The sequence below is a fragment of the Arachis hypogaea genome, chromosome 9 (genome assembly GCF_003086295.3).
Source record: "Arachis hypogaea cultivar Tifrunner chromosome 9, arahy.Tifrunner.gnm2.J5K5, whole genome shotgun sequence".
NCBI classification, from domain to species: domain Eukaryota; kingdom Viridiplantae; phylum Streptophyta; class Magnoliopsida; order Fabales; family Fabaceae; genus Arachis; species Arachis hypogaea.
Genome location: NC_092044.1, coordinates 106958150 through 106981527, shown reverse-complemented (window position 1 = coordinate 106981527; position 23378 = coordinate 106958150). Strand labels below are relative to the sequence as shown.

At 39.4% G+C, this 23378-nt stretch overlaps 1 protein-coding gene across 1 annotated transcript; it reads left to right on the top strand.

Moving 5' to 3' along the window:
* Nucleotides 1-18321: 18321 nt before the first annotated feature.
* On the top strand, nucleotides 18322-23262 carry LOC112711539 (pyruvate kinase 1, cytosolic). Its single transcript, XM_025764218.3, has 16 exons — nucleotides 18322-18669; nucleotides 19119-19215; nucleotides 19501-19598; nucleotides 19786-19941; nucleotides 20148-20225; nucleotides 20305-20436; nucleotides 20689-20766; nucleotides 20891-20962; nucleotides 21108-21197; nucleotides 21361-21505; nucleotides 21736-21824; nucleotides 21983-22078; nucleotides 22212-22279; nucleotides 22453-22552; nucleotides 22627-22686; nucleotides 22788-23262. Exons 1-16 carry the CDS (start codon nucleotides 18601-18603, stop codon nucleotides 22938-22940), a joined length of 1581 nt encoding a protein of 526 aa, XP_025620003.1. The 5' UTR covers nucleotides 18322-18600; the 3' UTR covers nucleotides 22941-23262.
* Nucleotides 23263-23378: the final 116 nt, after the last annotated feature.

The window sequence follows — 23378 nt, the reverse complement described above, 5'->3', positions numbered from 1 at the left end:
CACACCAAATGACTGCATGGGCGCTGACATTATTGACTCTCTGGTAGAAGAGATCAATATGACTGAAAGCCTAGAATCAGAGCTTGAGGACATCTTCAAGGATACTCAACCTGATCAAGAAGAATCAGTGGAAACAAAGGAATTTTCGAAAATTCCTCAGGAGGAGGATAAGCCTCCCAAACATAAACTCAAACCACTACCACCATCCCTGAAGTATGCATTTCTGGGAGAGGGTGACACTTTTCCAGTGATTATAAGCTCTGCTTTAAATCCACAGGAAGAGGAAGCACTGATTCAAGTGCTAAGGACACACAAGACAGCTCTTGGGTGGTCCATAAGTGATCTCAAGGGCATTAGCCCAGCTAGATGCATGCACAAGATCCTGTTGGAGGATAATGCCAAACCAGTGGTCCAACCACAAAGGAGGCTAAATCCAGCCATGAAGGAGGTGGTGCAGAAAGAGGTCACTAAATTACTAGAGGCTGGGATTATTTATCCTATTTCTGATAGCCCCTGGGTGAGCCCTGTCCAAGTTGTCCCCAAAAAGGGAGGCATGACAGTGGTTCATAATGAAAAAAATGAATTGGTTCCTACAAGAACAGTCACAGGGTGGCGTATGTGTATTGACTACAGAAGGCTCAATACAGCCACCAGAAAGGATCATTTTCCTTTACCATTCATAGACCAAATGCTAGAAAGACTAGCTGGTCATGATTATTACTGCTTTTTGGATGGCTATTCAGGCTACAACCAAATTGCAGTAGACCCTCAGGACCAAGAGAAAACAGCATTTACTTGCCCTTCTGGCGTGTTTGCCTACAGAAGGATGCCTTTTGGTCTGTGCAATGCACCTGCAACCTTTCAAAGGTGCATGCTCTCTATCTTCTCAGATATGGTAGAGAAATTTCTGGAAGTCTTCATGGATGACTTCTCAGTATACGGAGACTCATTTAGCTCATGTCTTAATCACCTAGCACTTGTCCTGAAAAGATGCCAAGAGACTAACCTGGTTTTAAACTGGGAGAAATGTCACTTTATGGTGACTGAAGGAATTGTCCTTGGGCACAAAATTTCAAGCAGGGGAATAGAGGTGGATAAGGCAAAGGTAGAGGTAATTGAAAAATTACCACCACCTGCCAATGTTAAGGCAATCAGAAGCTTTCTGGGGCATGCAGGATTCTACAGAAGGTTCATAAAGGATTTTTCGAAAATTGCAAAACCTTTGAGTAACCTGCTAGCTGCTGACACACCATTTGTGTTTGACACACAGTGTCTGCAGGCATTTGAGACCCTGAAAGCTAAGCTGGTCACAGCACCAGTCATCTCTGCACCAGATTGGACATTACCATTTGAACTAATGTGTGATGCCAGTGACCATGCCATTGGTGCAGTGTTGGGACAGAGGTATAACAAGCTTATGCACGTCATTTATTATGCCAGCCGTGTTCTAAATGACGCACAGAAGAATTACACAACCACAGAAAAAGAGTTACTTGCAGTGGTCTATGCCATTGACAAGTTTAGATCCTATCTAGTGGGGTCCAAAGTGGTTGTGTACACTGACCATGCTGCTCTTAAATACTTACTCACAAAGCAGGATTCAAAACCCAGGCTTATCAGATGGGTGTTGCTTCTGCAAGAGTTTGATATAGAAATAAGAGACAGAAAAGGGACAAAGAATCAAGTAGCTGATCATCTGTCCCGAATAGAACCAGTAGCTGGGGCGTCCCTCCCTTCTACTGAGATCTCTGAGACCTTCCCAGATGAGCAACTCTTTGCCATTCAGGAAGCTCCATGGTTTGCAGATATTGCAAATTATAAAGCTGTGAGGTTCATACCCCAGGAGTACAGCAGAATGCAAAGAAAGAAATTAATTTCAGATGCCAAGTACTACCTATGGGATGAACCATATCTCTTTAAGAGATGTGCAGACGGAATGATCCGCAGATGTGTACCCAGAGAAGAAGCACAAAGGATCCTATGGCATTGCCATGGATCACAGTATGGAGGACATTTTGGAAGTGAGCGAACAGCCACTAAAGTCCTCCAATGTGGCTTCTACTGGCCTACTCTCTATAAAGATTCCCGAGAGTTTGTGCGCAACTGTGACAGTTGCCAAAGGGCTGGTAACTTGCCTCACGGATATGCCATGCCTCAACAAGGGATATTAGAGATAGAATTGTTTGATGTATGGGGCATTGACTTCATGGGGCCATTCCCACCATCATACTCAAACACTTACATTCTGGTGGCAGTGGACTATGTATCTAAGTGGGTAGAAGCAATTGCTACACCCACTAGTGATACCAAGACCGTGCTAAAATTCTTCCAAAAACACATCTTCAGCAGGTTTGGTGTTCCCAGAGTACTAATCAGTGACGGGGGCACTCATTTCTGCAATAGACAGCTATACTCTGCTATGGTTAGATATGGAATTAGCCACAAAGTGGCAACTCCGTATCATCCACAGACAAATGGGCAAGCTGAAGTCTCTAACAGAGAGCTAAAAAGAATCCTGGAACGGACTGTGATAGCCCGGAGAAAGGATTGGGCAAAGAGCTTGGATGATGCTCTGTGGGCATACAGAACAGCATTCAAGACTCCTATAGGAACCTCTCCATACCAACTGGTGTATGGGAAGGCCTGTCATCTGCCCGTGGAACTGGAGCATAAAGCCTACTGGGCAACCAGATTCCTAAACATGGATGCTCAGTTAGCTGGTGAAAAAAGATTGCTCCAGCTAAATGAGCTAGAGGAGTTCAGACTCAATGCCTTTGAAAATGCAAAAATTTATAAGGAAAAGGCAAAGAAATGGCATGACAAGAAGTTGTCAACCAGAGTCTTTGAGCCAGGACAAAAAGTTCTGCTCTTCAACTCTAGGCTCAGACTGTTTCCAGGAAAGCTTAAATCCCGGTGGAGGGATCCGTATGTGATTACAGGAGTGTCACCATATGGATATGTTGAGCTTCAGGATATTGATTCTGACAAAAAGTTTATTGTTAATGGACAGAGGATCAAGCATTATCTTGAAGGCAATTTTGAGCAGGAATGCTCAAAACTGAGACTTGAGTGATCCTCAGTAAAGGTCCAGCTAAAGACAGTAAAGAAGCACTTGCTGGGAGGCAACCCAGTCATTAGGAGGGTATATGATTCGTTCTTACAGAGGCAAGTATCAAAAATGAAGGAATTCACAGAGTTACAGAAGGATTCAGCTCAAAAAGCAGAGAAAAAGAGCTTACTGGCGAAAAAACGCCAGTAAGGGGCATTTTGGGCGTTAAACGCCAGAATGGGTACCATTCTGGGCGTTTAACGCCAGGAATGGTGCCATTTTGGGCGTTAAACGCCAGAATGGGCACCATTCTGGGCGTTTAACGCCAGGTGTGCAGCATCCTGGGCGTTTAGAAAAACGCCAGTGATAAAGGAATTCTGGCGTTTAACGCCAGCCAGGGCACCTGGCTGGGGGTTAAACGCCCAAAAGGGGCAACAAATGGGCGTTTGGGTGCCATTCTGGGCGTTTAACGCCAGAAAGGTGGGGGGGACCACAATTTTGTTTTCAAGTCAAATTTTTTCAAACTTTCCTTTTCTTACCCATACTTTTCTACAAAAACACATTTCAATCTCTCATCATTCACTTTCAAATTTTCAAAAATCTAAAATCATTCTTCAAATCTCTCAAATCAATCCCAAATTTTGTTCAAAAAAACTCACCCTTCTCTCAATTTCTTTCCATATCTTCTCAAATCTCCTTTCAAATTTTTCTTTTTTTTCGAAATCTCTCCTCCCCCCTTTATAAATTCACGTTCATCCCCCTAATTCCCCCACACCATTCGAATTTGCTCTTCTCTTCTCTCTCTTCTTTCTTTTCTTTTGCTTGAGGACAAGCAAACCTCTAAGTTTGGTGTGCTTTTCCGTGATCACTAAGCCAAGATTCATCAAGATCATGGCTCCTAAGGGAAAACAAACCAATTTAAGAGGAAAGAAAGAGAACAATCCAAAGAATCTTTGGAATCAAGAGAAGTTCTTAACCAAAGAACATGAAGACCATTATCACAAAATAATGGGTCTGAGGTCAGTGATCCCGGAAGTTAAATTTGATCTGAAAGAAGATGAATATCCGGGGATCCAAGAGCAAATTCGAAACAGAGGATGGGAAGTTCTAACCAATCCTGAGATAAAGGTTGGAAGGAATATGGTTCAGGAATTCTACTCAAATCTGTGGCTAACAGATAAGCAGAGAATGACTGGAACTGCTTACCATACCTACAGAACCATGGTCAGAGGGAAAGTTATGTACTTCCATCTGGACAAAATAAGAGAAATCTTCAAATTACCTCAACTGCAAGATGATCCTGAATCCTTTAATAGGAGAATGGTGAGAGCAGATAAAGGGTTGGATCAAGTTCTAGAGGACATATGCCTCCCTGGAACTAAGTGGATAACCAATTCTAAGGGTGTCCCAAACCAACTCAAGAGGGGAGACCTCAAACCAATTGCAAGAGGTTGGCTAGATTTCATTGGGCGTTCCATATTGCCCACTAGCAACCGTTCTGAGGTCACTATCAAGAGAGCAGTGATGATTCATTGCATTATGCTTGGAAAAGAAGTGGAGGTTCATCATGTGATTGCTTGTGAGATCTACACAATTGCAAATAAAAATTCCACTGAAGCCAAATTGGCTTACCCAAGCTTGATTTCCTTGCTCTGTAAAGAGGCTGGGGTGAAGATGGGAGTAGATGAATTCATACCCATTGAACATCCAATCACCAAGAAGTCAATGGAAGGACAAATGCAAGACAACTCTATCAAAAGGAGGGCGCAGGAGTTCCTCCCTGAATTTCCAAAAATTGACTACTGGACCAGCCTAGAAGCATCTATCATCAAGTTACAAGAAACTATGGAGCAACTGAAGGAAGAACAGCAGAATCAGAATTGCATGCTCTGCAAATTGCTGAAGGAACAAGAGAAGCAGGGGCGTGAACTCCAAGAGTTGAAACGCCAAAAGCTCTCATCTCAAGTTGAGGGAGCATCCACTTCTCAAAATCAAGGTTGTTGAGTCCTAACTCTGTGAAAACCTCTATCATTAGAAGCCTATTTAATAATTTTTGTTTTCTATTTTTATTTTCTAGTCTCATCTTATATTTATTTTTGAGTCTTGTTTTTTCATTCATAATTAATAAAATTTAAAATTCATGTCTTAAAGCTATGAATGTCCTATGACTCCATCACCTCTCTTAAATGAAAAATGCTTTAATCACAAAAGAACAAGAAGTACAGGATTTCGAAATTTATCCTTGAAACTAGTTGAATTAGTTTGATGTGGTGACAATAATTTTTGTTTTCCGAATGAATGCTTGAACAGTGCATATGTCTTTTGAATTTGTTGTTTTAAGAATGTTAAAATTGTTGGCTCTTGAAAGAATGAGGGAAAAAGAGAACTGTTATTGAGGATCTGAAAAATCATCAGATTGATTCTTGAAGCAAGAAAAAGTAGTGAATTCAAAAAAAGAAAAAAAATCGAAAAAAAAAGAAAAAAAAAGAGAGAAGAAAAAAAAAAGAAAGTTGTGATCCAAAGCAAAAAGAGTGTGCTTAAGAACCCTGGACACCTCTAATTGGGGACTCTAGCAAAGCTGAGTCACATTCTGAAAAGGTTCACCCAATTATGTGTTTGTGGCATGTATGTATCCGGTGGTAATACTGGAAGACAGAGTGCTTTGGGCCACAGCCAAGACTCATATACTAGCTATGTTCAAGAATCATTATACTTAACTAGGAGAATCAATAACACTATCTGAGTTCTGAGTTCTTATAGATGCCAATCATTCTGAACTTCAAAGGATAGAGTGAGATGCCAAAACTGTTCGGAGGCAAAAAGCTACTAGTCCCGCTCATCTAATTGGAGCTAAGTTTCCTTGATATTTTGGAGTCTATAGTATAGTCTCTTCTTTTTATCCTATTTTGATTTTCAGTTGCTTGGGGACAAGCAACAATTTAAGTTTGGTGTTGTGATGAGCGGATAATTTATACGCTTTTCGGGATTGTTTTTAGTATGTTTTTAGTATGATCTAGTTAGTTTTTAGTATATTTTTATTAGTTTTTAGTTAAAATTCACTTTTCTGGACTTTACTATGAGTTTGTGTGTTTTTCTGTGATTTCAGGTTTTTTCTGGCTGAAATTGGGGGTTCTGAGCAAAAATCTGATTCAGAGACTGAAAAGAACTGCAGATGCTGTTGGATTCTGACCTCCCTGCACTCGAAGTGGATTTTTCTGGAGCTACAGAAGCCCAATTGGCGCGCTCTCAACGGCATTGGAAAGTAGACATCCTGGGCTTTCCAGCAATGTATAATAGTCCATACTTTGCCCGAGATTTGATGGCTCAAACCGGCGTGGCAAATTAGCCTCAGAAATTCCAGCGTTTAACGCTGGAACTGGCATAAAACTTGGAGTTAAACGCCCAAACTGGCATAAAAGCTGGCGTTTAACTCCAGAAAAGGTCTCTACACGAAAATGCTTCAATGCTCAGCCCAAGCACACACCAAGTGGACCCAGAAGTGGATTTTTACGTCATTTACTCATTTCTGTACACCCTAGGTTACTAGTTTACTATTAATAGGATCTTTTGACATTGTATCAGTACCTCATGACACTTTACACGTTTCTTTGTGTACCTTCCACAGCATGAGTCTCTAAACCCCATGGTTGGGGGTGAGGAGCTCTGCTGTGTCTTGATGGATTAATGCAATTATTATTGTTTCTCATTCAATCATGCTTGCTTCCATTCTAAGATACTACTTGTTCTTAAATCGGATGAATGTGATGATCCGTGACAATCATCATCATTCTCAACTATGAACGTGTGCCTGACAACTACCTCCGTTCTACCTTAGATTAAGTAGATATCTCTTGGATTCTTTAACCGGAATCTTCGTGGTATAAGCTAGAACTGATGGCGGCATTCAAGAGAATCCGGAAGGTCTAAACCTTGTCTGTGGTATTCTGAGTAGGATTCAATGATTGAATGACTGTGACGAGCTTCAAACTCCTGAAGGCGGGGCGTTAGTGACAGACGCAAAAGAATCACTGGATTCTATTCCGGCCTGATTGAGAACCGACAGATGGATAGCCGTGCCGTGACAGGGTGCGTTGAACATTTCCACTGAGAGGATGGGAGGTAGCCATTGACAACGGTGAAACCCTTGCATACAGCTTGCCATGGAAGGAGCCTTGCGTGCTTGAAGAAGAAGACAGTAGGAAAGCAGAGATTCAGAAGATGGAGCATCTCCAAAACCTCAACCTATTCTCTATCACTGCAAAACAAGTACTTATTTCATGTTCTTTTACTTTTCACAATCAATCCTGATAATTTCTGATATCCTGACTAAGATTTACAAGATAACCATAGCTTGCTTCAAGCCGACAATCTTCGTGGGATCGACCCTTACTCACGTAAGGTATTACTTGGACGACCCAGTGCACTTGCTGGTTAGTTGTGCGGGGTTGCAAAAGTGTGATTGCAATTTCGTGCACCAGAGTTAAACAGGAGGTCGGGGAACCTCTGCGTGATTACATGGAAAGGTTCAATAAAGCGTGTTTGGAAATTCAAGATCTGCCCATAGAGGTAGTTATCACGTGATTAGTAAATGGACTTAGGGAAGGACCCTTCTCACAGTCCATATCAAAAAGGCACCCGACCTCTTTGAGTGATGTACAGGAGAGAGCGGAAAAGTACATCAACATGGAGGAAAATGCCAGACTGAGAGAGTCGAGTTGGCGACCTGGGCACCCACCCTCGATAAAAGAGAGGGAGAGGGAGCCCAAGAAGAAAGAAGACCTCGGTCTCAACAGAGCCAGGAAATATCACTCTTATACTCCTCTAAAGGTTTCTATAGTGGACGTATACAAGAAATTTGCAATACTGAAAGGCTGTCGCCTCCCAGGCCCATTAAAAATAAAATAGGGGGAGTTGCAGCGATTACTGCGAGTACCATAAAATACATGGTCACTCAACAAACGACTGTTACGACCTCAAAAATGTGATAGAAAAGCTGGCCAGAGAAGGTCGACTTGACAGATATCTCATGGAAAGGTCGGACAATCATGGGAAGAGAAAGCGAGATGATGTGGATAGAAGAGAACCACCACCGCAGACTCCGGAGAGACATATACATATGATCTCAGGTGGATTCGCGGGAGGGGGACTCACCAAGTCCTCTCGCAAGAGACACCTCAAGCGAGTCTACCAGGTCGGGAGCGAATCGCCCGACCTTCCCACCATCTCATTTACAAAGGAGGATGGGCAAGGAGTAATCCCTGGACACGACGATCCAGTGGTGATAACTATGATCCTAGCCAATGCCCATCTCCATAGAACTCTAGTAGGTCAAGGAAGCTCGGCGGACATCCTTTTCAAACTCGCGTTTGACAAGCTAGGTTTGGATGAGAGGGAGCTAAGAGCCTACCCCGACACCTTATACGGGCTAGGCGACATGCCAATAAAGCCACTGGGATTCTTACCCCTTCATACTACCTTTGGAAAGAGGAAAAAAATCCAAAACTCTGAGTATAGACTTCATAGTCATCGACGTGGGGTCAGCATATAATGCCCTAATCAGAAGAGCTACCCTAAATGGACTCGGAGCAGTGGTATCCACCCCCCATCTCTGCATGAAATTCCTGACAACAGCGGGGGTAGCAACGGTGCGGGGAGACCAGAAATTGGCAAGAAAGTGCTACAATGAAAGCCTGAACCTAAGGGGAAAAGGCAACGAGGTTCACACCATAGAGCTCGGCGGTGCAAGGGCCAAAGAAGAGTTGTGACCACAGCCAGGAGGAAAAACTGAGAAAATACAGGTCGGCAAAGAGGAGGGGAAAAATACCAACATAGGAGCCAACCTAAGGGAAACCCTGAAGCAAGGGTTGACTAAGCTCCTAAGAGACAATTCTGACTTCTTTGCCTGGAAAGCCTCCGACATGCCTGGGATAGATCCCGAGCTTATGTCCCACAAGCTCTCAGTGTATCCAGGATCCCGACCTGTACAATAGCGAAGGCGCAAGCTCGGCCCGGAACGAGCCCTAGTGGTGGAGGAGCAAGTACAGGCACTCCTAGAAGCTGGCTTCATCAGAGAAGTTAAATATCCAACATGGCTAGCAAATGTAGTGCTAGTCAAGAAGCAAAACGGCCAATAGAGGATGTGCGTCGACTACACCGACTTAAGGCGTGTCCCAAGGACCCTTATCCACTCCCAAGTATTGATACTCTAGTAGACTCTAGCTCGGGGTATCAATACTTGTCGTTCATGGATGCCTACTCGGGATATAATCAAATCCCTATGTATGAGCCAGACCAAGAGAAAACATCGTTCATCATGCCCCGAGCAAATTTATGCTACGTGGTCATGCCATTTGGATTAAAAAATGCAGGGGCCACATACCAAAGACTGATGAACAAGGTGTTCGCCCCCACCTCGGGAGCTTAATGGAAGTCTACGTAGACGATATGCTAGTAAAAACTAAGGAAGAAGCTTATCTCTTGACAGACCTCTCGCAAGTCTTCGACACCATAAGGTTACACGGGATGAGGCTAAATCCCGCAAAGTGTACCTTCGCAGTGGAGGCCGGAAAATTCCTAGGGTTTATGCTGACGCAAAGAGGGATTGAAGCAAACCCCGATAAGTGTCAAGATATACTGGAAATGAAGAGCCTGACTTGCTTAAGGGAGGTTCAACAACTAAATGGCCGACTTGCAGCCCTCTCCAGGTTCTTGGCAGGATCAGCATTAAAATCCCTTCCACTGTTCTCTTTATTAAGAAAGGGATGCCAGTTTGAATGGACTCCAGAACGCGAAGGAGCATTCCAAGAGTTCAAAAGGTTCTTGAGCCAACCTCCAATCCTAACCCGACCTCTAGTTGGGGAAGATCTCGTCATATATCTGTCCATAATAGACAAAGCTGTCGCATCAGCCCTGATAAGGGAGGATGAGGTCGGACAACATCCAATGTACTTCATCAGCAAAGTTCTACAAGGCCCCGAACTAAGGTACCACAAACTAGAAAAAATTGCTTACTCCTTAGTAATAGCCTCACGGAGGCTACGACCTTACTTTCAAGCTCATACGATAAGACTCCGAACGAACTAACCCATGAAGCAAATCCTCCAAAAGACGGATGTTGCAGGGAGAATGGTTCAATGGGCAATAGAGCTCTCCGAGTTCGACTTGAAGTATGAAACTCGGACAGCAATCAAAGCCCAATGCCTCACCGACTTCATAGCAGAATACGCGGGAGATCAAGAGGAAAAGCCAACTGCATGGGAACTTTATGTAGATGGATCCTCAAACAAGACAGGAAGTGGTGCAGGCATAATACTGGCTGATGAAAGGGGAACCCAAATAGAGGTATCCATCAAATTTGAATTCCCAGCTTCAAATAATTAGGCAGAATATGAAGCCCTGATCGCAGGATTGAAGCTGGAAAAAGAAGTCAGTGCAACAAAAGTGATGATATGCAGTGACTCTCAAGTGGTGACCTCCCAGATAAATGGAGAGTATCAGGCTAAAGACCCGAACATGAAAAGATACTTGGAAAGAACTCTGGAGTACCTCGGGCACTTTGCGGAAACCGAGGTTAAGCACATAACCCGGGATCTCAATAGCAGAGCAGACGCCCTCTCCAAGTTAGCAAGTACCAAGCCAGGAGGGAATAATAGAAGCTTGATCCAGGAAACTCTCCAAGAACCCTCTGTGGTAAAAGTAGAGGACAAACGAGATGTCCTTGAGGTAACTGGGCTAAACCTTGGATGGATGAATCCCTTGGTCAAATACCTAAAATTCGACATCCTCCCCAAAGAGGAAAAAGAGATTAAGAAAATCCGGAGGGAAGCACAACATTACACTCTAGTGAAAAATATCCTTTATAAAAGAGGAATATCAACGCCATTGTTGAAGTGCGTACTGACCTCAAGGACCACTGAAGTACTAGAGGAGGTTCATAATGGGATCTGCGGAAACCATCTCAGAGCCAGGTCGCTAGCTAGGCAAGTAATCCGAGCTGGATTTTACTGGCCGACCTTGCAGAAAGATGCCACAGAATTTGTGAAAAGTGCCAACCATGCCAAATGCATGCAAATTTCCACGTGGCTCCCCCAAGGAGCTCATTAGTATAACTTCTCCATGGCCCTTCGCAAAGTGGGGAATGGATTTGTTAGGTCCTTTTCCCTAGGCACTAGGACAAGTCAAATACTTAATCGTGGGAATAGATTACTTCACAAAGGGGATAGAAGCAGAACCATTAGCCACCATCACAGCCCAAAGAAGTCGGAGGTTCCTCTACAAAAATATCATCACAAGGTATGGAATACCTTATTTCATTACTATAGATAACAGAACCCAGTTCACCGACTCCACCTTTAGAAACCTAGTGGCCAGTATGAAGATCAAACACCAGTTCACCTCGGTGGAACATCCCTAAGCAAATGGACAAGCCGAGGCAGCCAACAAAGTAAAATTGGCAGGGCTAAAGAAAAGACTACAAGATGCAAAAGGAGCCTGGACAGAGGAGCTCCCCCAAGTGTTGTGGGCTTACTAGACGACACCACAATCTGCCACTGGAGAAACGCCCTTCCGACTTGTCTATGGTGTAGAAGCTATGATACCAGTGGAAATCAGTGAACAAAGCCCAAGGGTGATCCTCCATGATGAAATCGGGAACATACAGGGGCACAAAGAGGAACTTGATTTGCTCCTCGAAGTCCGAGAGCAAGCCCAGATAAGAGAAGCAGCATTGAAACAAAGGATGACTATCAGGTACAACAAAAAAGTCATTCGAAGGAGCTTCACCGCAGACGACTTGGTCTTAATCAGAAATGACATAGGAGTCAACAAGTCTGGGGAAGGAAAGCTCGCCGCTAATTGGAAGGACCATACAAGATTAGGGAAGTCCTAGGAAAAGGCTATTATAAGGTGACCGACCTAAACGACACCGAGTTACCAAGGTCGTGGCATGCTTGTAACCTGAAAAGGTACTATAGTTAAATGCGAACTCTACTCCCTGATGTACTCTTTTCCCAACTTCACGATTTTTCCCAAAAATCAAAGGGTTTTTTCTGAAGAAGGGTTTTTAATGAGGCATCACAATAGAGTCTAAGGGGAAATAGATTATTAAAAACCCTTAGTAGCAATAAGGTACCTTCCCAAATAAATAAAGATCTTTTACAATATCTCTTATAAATTCCTTCTCGTCTATTTTTCTTTCTACGAAACGCGCCGACTTAAGCTTGACAAAGCGTGAAAATCCCATGAACCGACCTAGATGGTTGTCAGGATAAAACGACGAGGTACAAGTCTGTATAAAGAGGTTATAAAAGTTGATCATGAGAAACTCGGAGACACTCCGACTCATAAGTCGAGACGAAAAACCGAGTAGGAGAAAAAATGCATCGCAAAAATAACCTAAGTCATAGGAACTCAATGAATAAAAAAATTGAGTATAAGGAATACCAAAAAGAGATCAAAAAACCTATTAAAAAGCCAAAGCTAAAGGCTGTCCTAAGCCCTTAAAACAAAAAGGCTCAAAAGGGACAGACAACCTAGAAAAAGGTTTTCAAAAGATCAAAGGAGTTTTTCAAAAACGCCAAAATCAGAAAAGCATGCACACCAAAAGGTAACTAAAACCCTTATCCAAAAAAAGTATTTTTTGTTAAACTTAAACCCTTATCCAAAAAGGGTATTTCTAAGTATTTTTTGTTTACGGCCTTAAGAGGCCAAGGAAAATGTCAACCAAGTCACCACCACAAACATAAAAAGAGTTTAAAAAAGAGGGGACCCACAGGCCGGGCCCCTATATAGCCAACAAATTTTTTAGAGAACATCACCACCAGAGTCGGGAAGAGTAGTCGGAGTGCCATCAGGACCAGGGAGAGAAGTGTCCATAGGAGACAGAGAGGAGGTTCTGTGAGACCTTGAGGAACTCGAAGCATCCTTTGGATGAGGAGGGGACTCAATGATTCTCTGCCCCCGAGTCTTCAAATCTGACTCAGAGACAATCTTGGGAGCAGGAGGAGAAACTATGGTACCATCAATGACGACCTTGTCAGGATCCAAAGGAGAGAGATCCAGGTCGGGAGCAAGGACTCCGACCTGCTCTTTAAAAATCCTCCAAGCCTCCTCGGCTCCTTCAGCAATAGAGTCCTCCAACTCGGCGTAAGCATTCCGAGAATTCAACAAGTCCTTCCTCACCCCCACGAGGTCCTCGAACAAGCTCGAATAACTCTCCTGTGCCTTCTTCCTCAAACCCTCCTCCATATTGCATTAGGCTTGTAACTTGCTCTCTTTCTTCCGAAGGCCATCCCTCTCCTCCTTCAACTTAGCGACCTCCTCCTTCAACTCCTTCTCATATTTCTAATATATGAGAAGCCTTTCCTCCAACTCTTCAACCCTCGAAGTTGAACCCAGAGAGCTAAGAGGAGTCTTCTAAAAAATATCAAGAAACTTGGTGCACACCACCGCCGCCCTGATATTCTCCTGAGCCAGAATAGTGAGGTGGTTTTGGATAGAAACATCATCCATACCTATACGGGTATGGGGATAGATGTATTTTCGGATAAATGCAAGAGCATCCACCTTAGCCTCACCTTCAAAAGAAGAGCTAGACTCTAAAGTCTTACGCTTCTTCTTCTCTGGCTCAGGAGAAGGTCGGGGGGAAGGGGCAGCTGAGAAGAAGCCGAGGAGAAAATGACGATGGGTTGAGAAAGAGTCCCCAAACTTTGGGAAGAAGGGGGAGGAGGAGGAAGAGGAGAGCTAGTTACCCTGGCGCCGCCAGCCCTGGCACGGGACCTCGCCTTGGCCTCCTGGACTCTTTGGTAAGATTCACTGGAATTCTTCTTCGCCATCTCTGTAAAAAAAAAAACAATTAGTAGCCAAAAAAGTCAGACAAGTCGACAAAAACAAGTTGCAAGTCGGAAACAAAGCAGAAAAATAAAAGCTACCTAGTTGTGTCTGGACAAAGGTCGGCGACCCTTGGAGAAATTTTTTGGTATCCAGATATGGGACCCTCCCCCACACTTCTCGGAGGAACCCCACAATGGCTGCCTCCACTTCATCTAGATCGTCCAAACCATATTTCTCACAGGGGGGAAGCCTCTAGCCAGTACAGAGGAAAGCGAGGGGAAGAACTCTCGTTTAAGAAGAAGGGGTGGTGACCTTCTACGCCTTGAACTTTGAAAAAATAATTTTTGAAGTCATGAAAGGATTCATCAAAAAGGGTGAAAACTCTCCGACCTTGTATAGCTCGAAAAGACACCCATTGTTGCTTGTTATTTTGCCCACTGAAGGGCTTGGTCATGTGGAAGAGATAAAAGAAAATCCTCAAGGAAGTTGGAAAATCTAAAGCATGGCTGATAAACTGGTAGATTTTCAGAAAACCCCAAGAGTTGGGGTAAAGTTGGGTAGGAGCAACTCGGCAGTGATGTAAGACAGCCATTTCGAAATCAGAAAATGGAAGAAAAACACCCAAACGGGTAACCATGCTCTCATACATGTAGAAAAAATGAGGGACCACCTCAGTGTCCCTCCCAAAACAAACCCGGTCTTCTGGACCTGGGACCACCAATTCATACTTCGGCTCATCCTCATCGGAAGTACAAATTCGGTGATGAGTGCGAAGGTTGGTGATAAATTCGGTATCGACCAAAGGTTCCTCCCCTAAGACCATGACATCGACCCATTGAGCAAGAACTTCTACAGAAGACATTCTTTCCTAAGGTATGATGAAAACCTACAAAGGGAAAAGAAAAAGAATAAAAAACGAGAGTTCCTAAGAGGGCATGGAATTAAACAGAAGCCTACAACGTCACCTTCTCTCCCTCTAAATAATAAAAGGCATGCAAACAGAAGCTCTTAGTAAAAGAGAAGGGGAGAAAGAACCAACCTTTGCCAGGAAAAGGCAGAGGAAGATGAAAGCCTTCAAACAAGAATTCCCCACGAACAGATGAGAAGCAAATTTGAAAAATCGCAGAAACAAAACAACGACAGAAAGGGAAAGTATTTATAAACACGTTAGGGGCATAATGGTAAAAACAGAAGCGGTCATTAATGAGTGCACCGTTACCAAGGTAATCAATCCCTACGCGAACCTCTAACGGACGCGACGTTTGATTAGACGTAACTGTGAAAATCAAAAGCCACGAAAAGTCACGTCGGATCACGTCGGTTCCCTCACAGGTCGGCTACGACCCCGAGTAGAATACTCGAACCCAAGTCTTAAAAGAAATTGGGCTCAAGTAGGGGCACTGTTCATACCCTGGCCCAATGATAAGGCCCAGGACCCAACGAAAGGCCCAATCCAAAGGATTGAGCCTCGCCCTATACCGACCTTCTCCCTACGAAGTCGGTTCTCACCACGACTTACCCCAAAGAAGTCGGAGACGAAGATTAGCTGGCCAATAAACACTCATTCAAATGAGTAACTGCCCCTAAAATCTCTCTACCCACTTTCAGAAGCCATATCGTAACCTCTCTAAGATAAAGGGACGGTTATACACCCTAAAAAGTGGAACTACTCCAACGGTGGTTATTGGTTCACCACTATAAATACAATGACATCCCTCAGGTATCTCTAAGTCCCAATACTCTCTAGATCTACTTGCACCCTTGCTGACTTAAGCGTCGGAGTGTCTTTGCAGGTACCACCCCCATTCACTCGTACTCACAAATCGGACGGAAGCCCAGAAGCACGATTCTCTTCGAAGGTTTCTCTCCACTAACGATTGGGCCAACCTAACGAGTCAAGCCCATTACCTCCGATTACCCAATATAACAAAAATTAAATAAAAACTATTTAATAATTATTAAAAAATTAAAAATATATTTTATTACTAAAATTATTTAATAATCCAACGACACTGTCACATCTTTTGCCAACTAATCCGATCAAATTTCATTTCTTAGCGGAAAGGTCAAAGGTGGGGTTCAAATACAATTATAAAAGTGAAGAGGGGCCCAAAATTTAAATCTAACGACCTTATTGTTATAGGACGGAGCGGTTCTTCCTGAAAGCGGCCCACACTTTTACTTTGCCCTGCCCCTCTCTGAAGTCGCTACCTGTTTTGTTTTCGGTGGCTGCCGCTGTTTCCTTCAGTCTGGTCAAAATATCAAACACCTTGTGTGCGTCTGTGTATCCAAAAACCAAGGTGCTGTTCCCTCATCGCCACTGGTAATACTCACACACTGACACATATTTCTCGTCAATTATAATAACTCACACACACTTCACGAAGACCCACATTGACGCCCTTTCTATCCTCTATTCCATATTCCTTCATTCCATATCATCGCTTGCCCCATCATCCCAATCTTTTTATGATTATTTATTTATGTCATATAACGTTATATATATAATTAATCTATATTAATAATATATTAAAATTAAATTTATAACTAAGATTATTACACAAACAATTATGTTATATACGCATTAAAATTTTTTATCAAATTTATTTGAGTATAAAATATATATTAAAAATAAATTAAATTATATATATATTTATATACTAATATTAATGATTAATTTCAACATACTAATAACATTTTTGTTTATCAAAAAATAACATTTAAGACACATTAAAAAAATAACATTTAGCTAATCCATCAAGTAAAGCCTCATTTTTTATAAGCCTCATTTTTTATATGGATCCTAGGATGTATTGTTTATAGTTATGGAGAATTTATGTGTTTTAATTAAATATAAAGTCGATTTTGTTTTTTAAATTTTAAAATATAAATTGGAGATATCGAATTGGAAAAAAAATTAATAGTTCGAATTGAGGGGAGTTGAATTTAACTTTTAAAAATTAACAAATTGAAAGATTAGATTTGTGTAAACTCACAAATTGGAGAGACAATTTTGTAAAATTTACATATTAAAGAATAGGTTTTGTGTTTTAAAAATTTAAAAAAGATTAGGATGTATTTGATTTGTGTTTTTATTTTTTTATTTTTATTTAGTGTTTTTTATTTTTTAGATTTTATGAAAAAAATAAAAATAGGAGGTGAAAATGAAAATAAAATTTTATTATTTTTAATATTTTAATTTTTTTTACAAAATTTAAAAAACAAAAAACAAAAAAAAATAAAAATAAAAAATGAAAACACAAACTAAATATATTCTTAAACTTCATAAATTGAAGAGTTAAATTTGTAATTTTCATATAAAAAATATACCAAATTTTACATATTGTTAAAAAATACTATTATAGGTGTATTTTATTTTAGCGTTTGAAGGGTGAAATCAAATTTAAATTTCTTGAACGTTTTAATTTTTGGTTTAATTATTTTTTTTTCTGTCAACATAAAAGTGATTTTGTACTTAAACCCATGTTTACAAGAAGTAATGAATCCTGGATTTTATATTTTACTAACTAATTTTTGTGTTTCTTTAATTTTTTTCTACCAATCTTACTCTTTGTACATTTTATTGTTTTATTTATGAAAACTTTTATTGTTTTTTTATGAGTTCTCTTTTTTTATTTATTATTTTTATTATTTTTAATTCTTTTATTTAAAATTGTACACTTTTATAATTATAATTCTTGTGTATTATATTTATATCTTTTTATAATATAATTTATTAATTTTATTAGGTAGAATAAATTAAAAAAATTAATCATAAATAATAATAATAAAAAATTATAACATATTAAAAAAATATTATATAAAAAATATAAAAAAATTATATATATTTAAAAAAATAATATTATAATTTAATATCATATTTATTCTAATAATTATTTATCTAAAAATAATTTTAATTAATATTATATAAATAATATTTGTTTATCAAAATTAATTTTAATATAAAATTACTAAATATAAATTATATTAATACAAATTCATTTCTATTTAAAATCAATTCGATAAAATTATTTTTATTTAAATTTTAATTTAATAAAAATCAATCTGAACACAAGCTAAGAACCAATATCAAAATTAGAAAGCGTCAAGTAAACGTCGGGGAACGTAACTTTCAAGTAATAATCTAATAATAATGATATTCATTTATAAACTTTACAATAATAATTTTAATAATATTGCAATTGGCACCGGTTGCTTTCTTATTTGAATTTAATTTTGGTTCCTTTAAAAAGTTTTATATACGTATTATCATTAAAATGATTTTTTTAATTATTACGTTATAGTAGTTACTTAAAATAATATATATGATTAAATAATTATATACAATAATCTTATTTATCAAAATTAAAATATTAAAACCATGATATATTATATCAAATAAATAAATAGAAACTTAGACAGTGACAAAAGTAAATTGACATCTAATCCATTGTTTTCTTTCGTTATCAGTTGAGTTTTGTGTCCCTCGTTTCTAAAGTGTTGAATTGAATTTTACAGAGTGAAGAGGACGCGTGGTGCAATGATATATAATATGAGTTCCTTCTTGTGTTATGGCAGCACCGAACAGAACAGTTGCATCTTTCACTTCAAACACAACTACTTATTTTTATTCACTTACTCATTCATTCATCCATTCCAATTCTCTCTTCTCGCTTCTCTCTCTGCTGTGATCATTGCAGTGTGTGTTTGTTGATCAAAAAATGCAGTCAAGTCCTATGCTTCTCGAAGAACCTATCAGGATGGCATCCATACTTGAGCCATCTAAGCCTGTAACTAACTTTCTCTTTCTTTCAACTTTTGTTGACCCTGCTGTTGTGTGCTTCCTTGAATTTTTAGTGATTCTCTCTGTGTTATTACTTTTGCATCTGTTTGTTTGCTTGATCCTAATGAATCTGGCAGATCAAGCAGAAATCGAAGTGCTTTCTTTTTCATATATACATATATGTCTGTGTGTGTGGTGTTGTGATGGTTTTGTGACCTGATCTTCGTTTAAGCACTGTGATTGTGAGAAAGCAAGTTGATACATTGTTGTGTGGAGATTTTGGAGTTTCATCATGTTGTGTGCATTGATGGTTCTACTTTAGTGCTTTTCCCTGCTAGTAGTAATATGAATGTCTCGGATTAAACTTTGAGACGATTTTACCCCTGCCTAATGATGTCTTCTTAGTGATAAATCTTATTTGGATTTTGGTTTAAGTGTTTGAAATGCTTTTTGCAGAGTTTCTTTCCAGCTATGACTAAGATTGTTGGCACACTCGGTCCAAAGTCTCGTTCAATCGACACAATTTCGCGTTGCCTTGATGCAGGAATGTCTGGTATTCTCCATGGCAACCCTTGATTCTTTCTGATATTTGTTTAGAAAATTGATTGTAGATATATTTAGTTGTTTGTCAAATTGTCCTGATTGATTCTTAGCTATTGAAAAAGAACAGTTAGATGGCAATTTTCGGCTAGTTCGTTTATTTTCTTGCTATATTTGTTAAAAAGCTTAGAATCAACAATGCATTAAGAGTTGAAGAAAATTGTGTTTGCTTTTCTTCCTTTATTGTTTGGAATCACTGCTTCTATCATCTCATGCTTCTTTTGTTACCATGTACTAGTTGCAAGGTTTGATTTCTCGTGGGGAGATCCAGAATACCACCAAGAGACATTGGAAAACTTGAGGGCTGCTATCAAAACTACCAAGAAACTCTGTGCAGTAAGCATGTTACACATTTTCTGTTTACTCACTTAACTTTCTGCAAATGCATGCATTTGATTACTTACAACATATCATTAAGTAAATGTGATTTCAACACATTCGCTTCATAGCTTGCATTCTTAATTTTATGTTTTCTGTGTACAAATACCTTCTGAAGTGTGATTATGTTTTTGTTTCAATCCAGGTTATGCTAGATACGGTCGGTCCAGAAGTACAAGTTGTGAATAGAACCGATCGACCAATTTCCCTCGAAGCAGATACATTAGTTGTATTAACTCCGGATCAAAGCAAAGAAGCTACGCCGAATCTCTTGCCAGTAAATTTTAGTGAACTATCAAAGGTCAGCATACCTTTTCCTAGTCTTGCATATTTTAATTCTATCTTGCAAATGTTTTCTAACAGCTTGTTAACCTCTTACACTTGCGAAATTTCTTTAATCAGTTGTTCTAATACTGCATCATTGTGATTCTTAACATTTGTTATATTGATTATGTGTACAATGTGGTTGTCCCCTTAACTATGGCTTTGAATTTGATAACTATGCAGGCTGTGAAGAAGGGTGATACTATTTTTATTGGAAAATACTTGTTTACTGGAAGTGAGACAACTTCTGTATGGCTGGAGGTAATGAAACTGCATTCTTGATTAACTTTCTTTCTCACCTCTCTTGCAGTAACTGAATTAGTATTGAACTCAAGTGCAGGTCAGCGAGGTGAATGGCGAAGATGTCACTTGTCTTATAAAAAATTCGGCTACACTTTCTGGGTCACTATATACATTACATGTTTCTCAGATTCGTATTAATCTTCCCACTCTTACTGATAAGGATAAGGAGGTAACTACAAGAGCTTTGCTTGAGAATGAATGCTTCAATTCATTTTTCTTTTTTAATGGAGAGAATTGAATTATACTTCCCCATTGAATTTATACCTTATTAAATTTGTGTATAAAATGTCTTATTTTCGCTTTGTATATTATTATCTGGAAATCCAAATATCATTTACTGTCACAATCATTCAATACAATTTTGTTATGTTCATGTAATGTGAATCTAAATGTTCTTCATGATATTTCGCTTGATATTTAGGTAATTAGCACATGGGGTGTTAGAAACAATATCGATTTCCTTTCACTGTATGCTCGGCATGTAGAAGATGTTCGCCATGTAAGTGCTACTCCTTATAGCTTATATATTGTTCTCTTCTAAATTCTTCTGATGTTGCCTAGTTTTTATTATAAACTTCTGAAATACTAAATGAATTGCTGCATTTTTTTTTTCCATTCTCTAGGCCCGCGAGTTTTTGTCTAAATTAGGTGACCTCAAGCAGACACAGGTTTATGCAAAGATTGAAAATATAGAGGTAAGATTTTCTATATGCTTTGGAAAAAAGTCTCTCTAGTTTCCACTTTTATGACACAAAAATGCTGTAGTTCAAGATCATTTGGGTGAGTGTACTTGATTGTGATTTTTATTGCATCTTGCTTCTGTTATTTGATTTCTCTTAGGGATTGAACCATTTTGATGAGATACTGAGAGAAGCAGATGGTGTCATCCTTTCGCGTGGAAATCTAGGGATCGATCTCCCACCTGAGAAGGTCAGTTTTTACCTCTACTGAGAGAGGGGAAAAAAAAAGTGGTTTGCATACAATGGATAATAGTTGTATATTTTTCATTTATTTTTTATTTTAGTTTTACTTTTGGGCATCTTGGTTTGATTATCCTAGAATCTTGATAATTTTATCTCTGTGGTTCTGACAGGTGTTTTTATTTCAAAAAGCTGCTATTTACAAGTGTAACATGGCTGGAAAGCCAGTTGTTGTTACACGTGTTGTCGACACTATGACCGATAACCTAAGACCTACTCGTGCTGAAGCAACTGATGTTGCCAATGCAGTGTTGGATGGTAAATTCTTTTTCTGACTTAAGCATCTTTTGAGTATTTGGTAAATCCTGTAGGATTTAGTTTGATATTGATGGAACCATAGAATTTTCTAAAATCTCAATTTAGATACATAAGCAAAATTCTGTTGCTCATTTTTGTATTATCAGTTCTATCATGTTCATCACATTTTACAGTTATATGATGTTACTTTCATTCTAAATAGATATTTTCTCTTCATTTTTCCATTGCAGGCAGTGATGCTATTCTCCTTGGGGCGGAGACGTTGCGGGGACTATACCCTGTAGAGACCATTTCTATTGTTGGGAAAATTTGTGCCGAGGTAGGTTTGAACTTTACTTTGAAACAAGATCATGTCACAGTTCTGCAGTTACTTGGCTTAAGTGCTTCAATCAACCACATGATCTGATTTCTTCTGCTAAATTGTTGCCATATTCTTTAGCTGATGCTTAATGATAACAATTACAATGCTCTATGCAGGCAGAGAAAGTTTATAATCAAGATTTGTATTTCAAGAAGACTGTCAAACATGTTGGAGAACCGATGAGCCACTTGGAATCAATCGCTTCATCTGCGGTACTTTTCTTTGTGTCACTAAATATTTTTGGATTACTTCTACTAAATTTTCACACTACCATTCTGCAATTCGCTTCCTCGAAGGATGCAGTAACAGGAAGCTTTCTCTTTCTTTTTTCGTCGAAATACACAGGTACGAGCAGCCATCAAGGTTAGGGCCTCCGTTATTATTTGCTTCACATCATCTGGAAGAGCTGCAAGGTTTTATTTTATCTCCTTCTATATGTCTCCTTATTAAGAGAGGGAAAAAAAATCTCATTCCACTTAAAGTTGAATTCTTTCTTTCAATCATTTTTTTAATGATTATTTCTTCTTTTGCAAGCTTCATTTCTTGAAGACATTATTATTAAAGTTATCTGTTGGTATTTATGCAGGTTGATTGCTAAGTATAGGCCTACTATGCCTGTGATATCTGTTGTTATTCCTCAGCTGAAAACCGATCAACTCCGTTGGACGTTCACGGGCGCTTTCGAGGTACATAACTCACATTAACTTTTGAAACTAAAGATTGCATTGACATTGCATTAACTTTTATGATCCAATTTCAGGCAAGGCAATCACTCATTATCAGAGGCCTTTTCCCTATGCTGGCCGATCCTCAACATCCGGTAAGTTATTTAACTGTAAAAATTCATGGAATTCATGGTGGACGATTCGTTGTTGTGCTTTAGTGTTGTGAACTAATTTTGATTGTGTAATCTATCTGTAGGCTGAATCTAAAAGTGGAGCAAATGAATCAATTTTAAAGGTTGCTTTAGACCATGGCAAGGCTTTCGGCATTATAAAGCCGCATGACCGAGTTGTTGTTTGCCAGAAGGTTGGTGATTCATCAGTTGTAAAAATTATTGAGCTTGAAGATTAATCAGATCTGAGATCTCTGTAGCCTCCCTTCTATCAATTTTCTATGTTTAATTACTAACAAAAGAAATACACACAAGTGGTACATGTTCATGTTAATGAATGTGGCCACACTCATTTTGTTGGATTGGAAATGTTATGTTATTCAACCCCACTAGTTAATCGTTGACTTAGAGTGGTTGTGCTGCTGCTCCTCCTTTGGTATATTGTGTGTTTCCTCCTCCTCTGAACAATGGGAGAGAAAGTAGAGACTTTGTTGTATTGTTGTGTTTTCCAGACAAAAGCAATTTCTAACTACATTGCTAGTTTAGCCATTCCAGTTAAAATCCATTTGCAAGCCAAATTTCAGAAATTACATTGAATAACTGCTAAAGTAATATAATTTAAACTTGGAAAATCAGCACCCCAGAGGAATCTTTATTTTGTCTAGATGCTACTATTG

Excerpts from the sequence above, each read along its gene's own strand:
- LOC112711539 (XM_025764218.3), top strand. The coding sequence starts at position 18,601 with ATGCAGTCAAGTCCTATGCTTCTCGAAGAACCTATCAGGATGGCATCC. Across the intron at positions 20,437-20,688 it reads TTACTGATAAGGATAAGGAG|GTAATTAGCACATGGGGTGT; the intron begins GTAACTACAAGA and ends CTTGATATTTAG. Across the intron at positions 22,079-22,211 it reads AATCAATCGCTTCATCTGCG|GTACGAGCAGCCATCAAGGT; the intron begins GTACTTTTCTTT and ends CGAAATACACAG.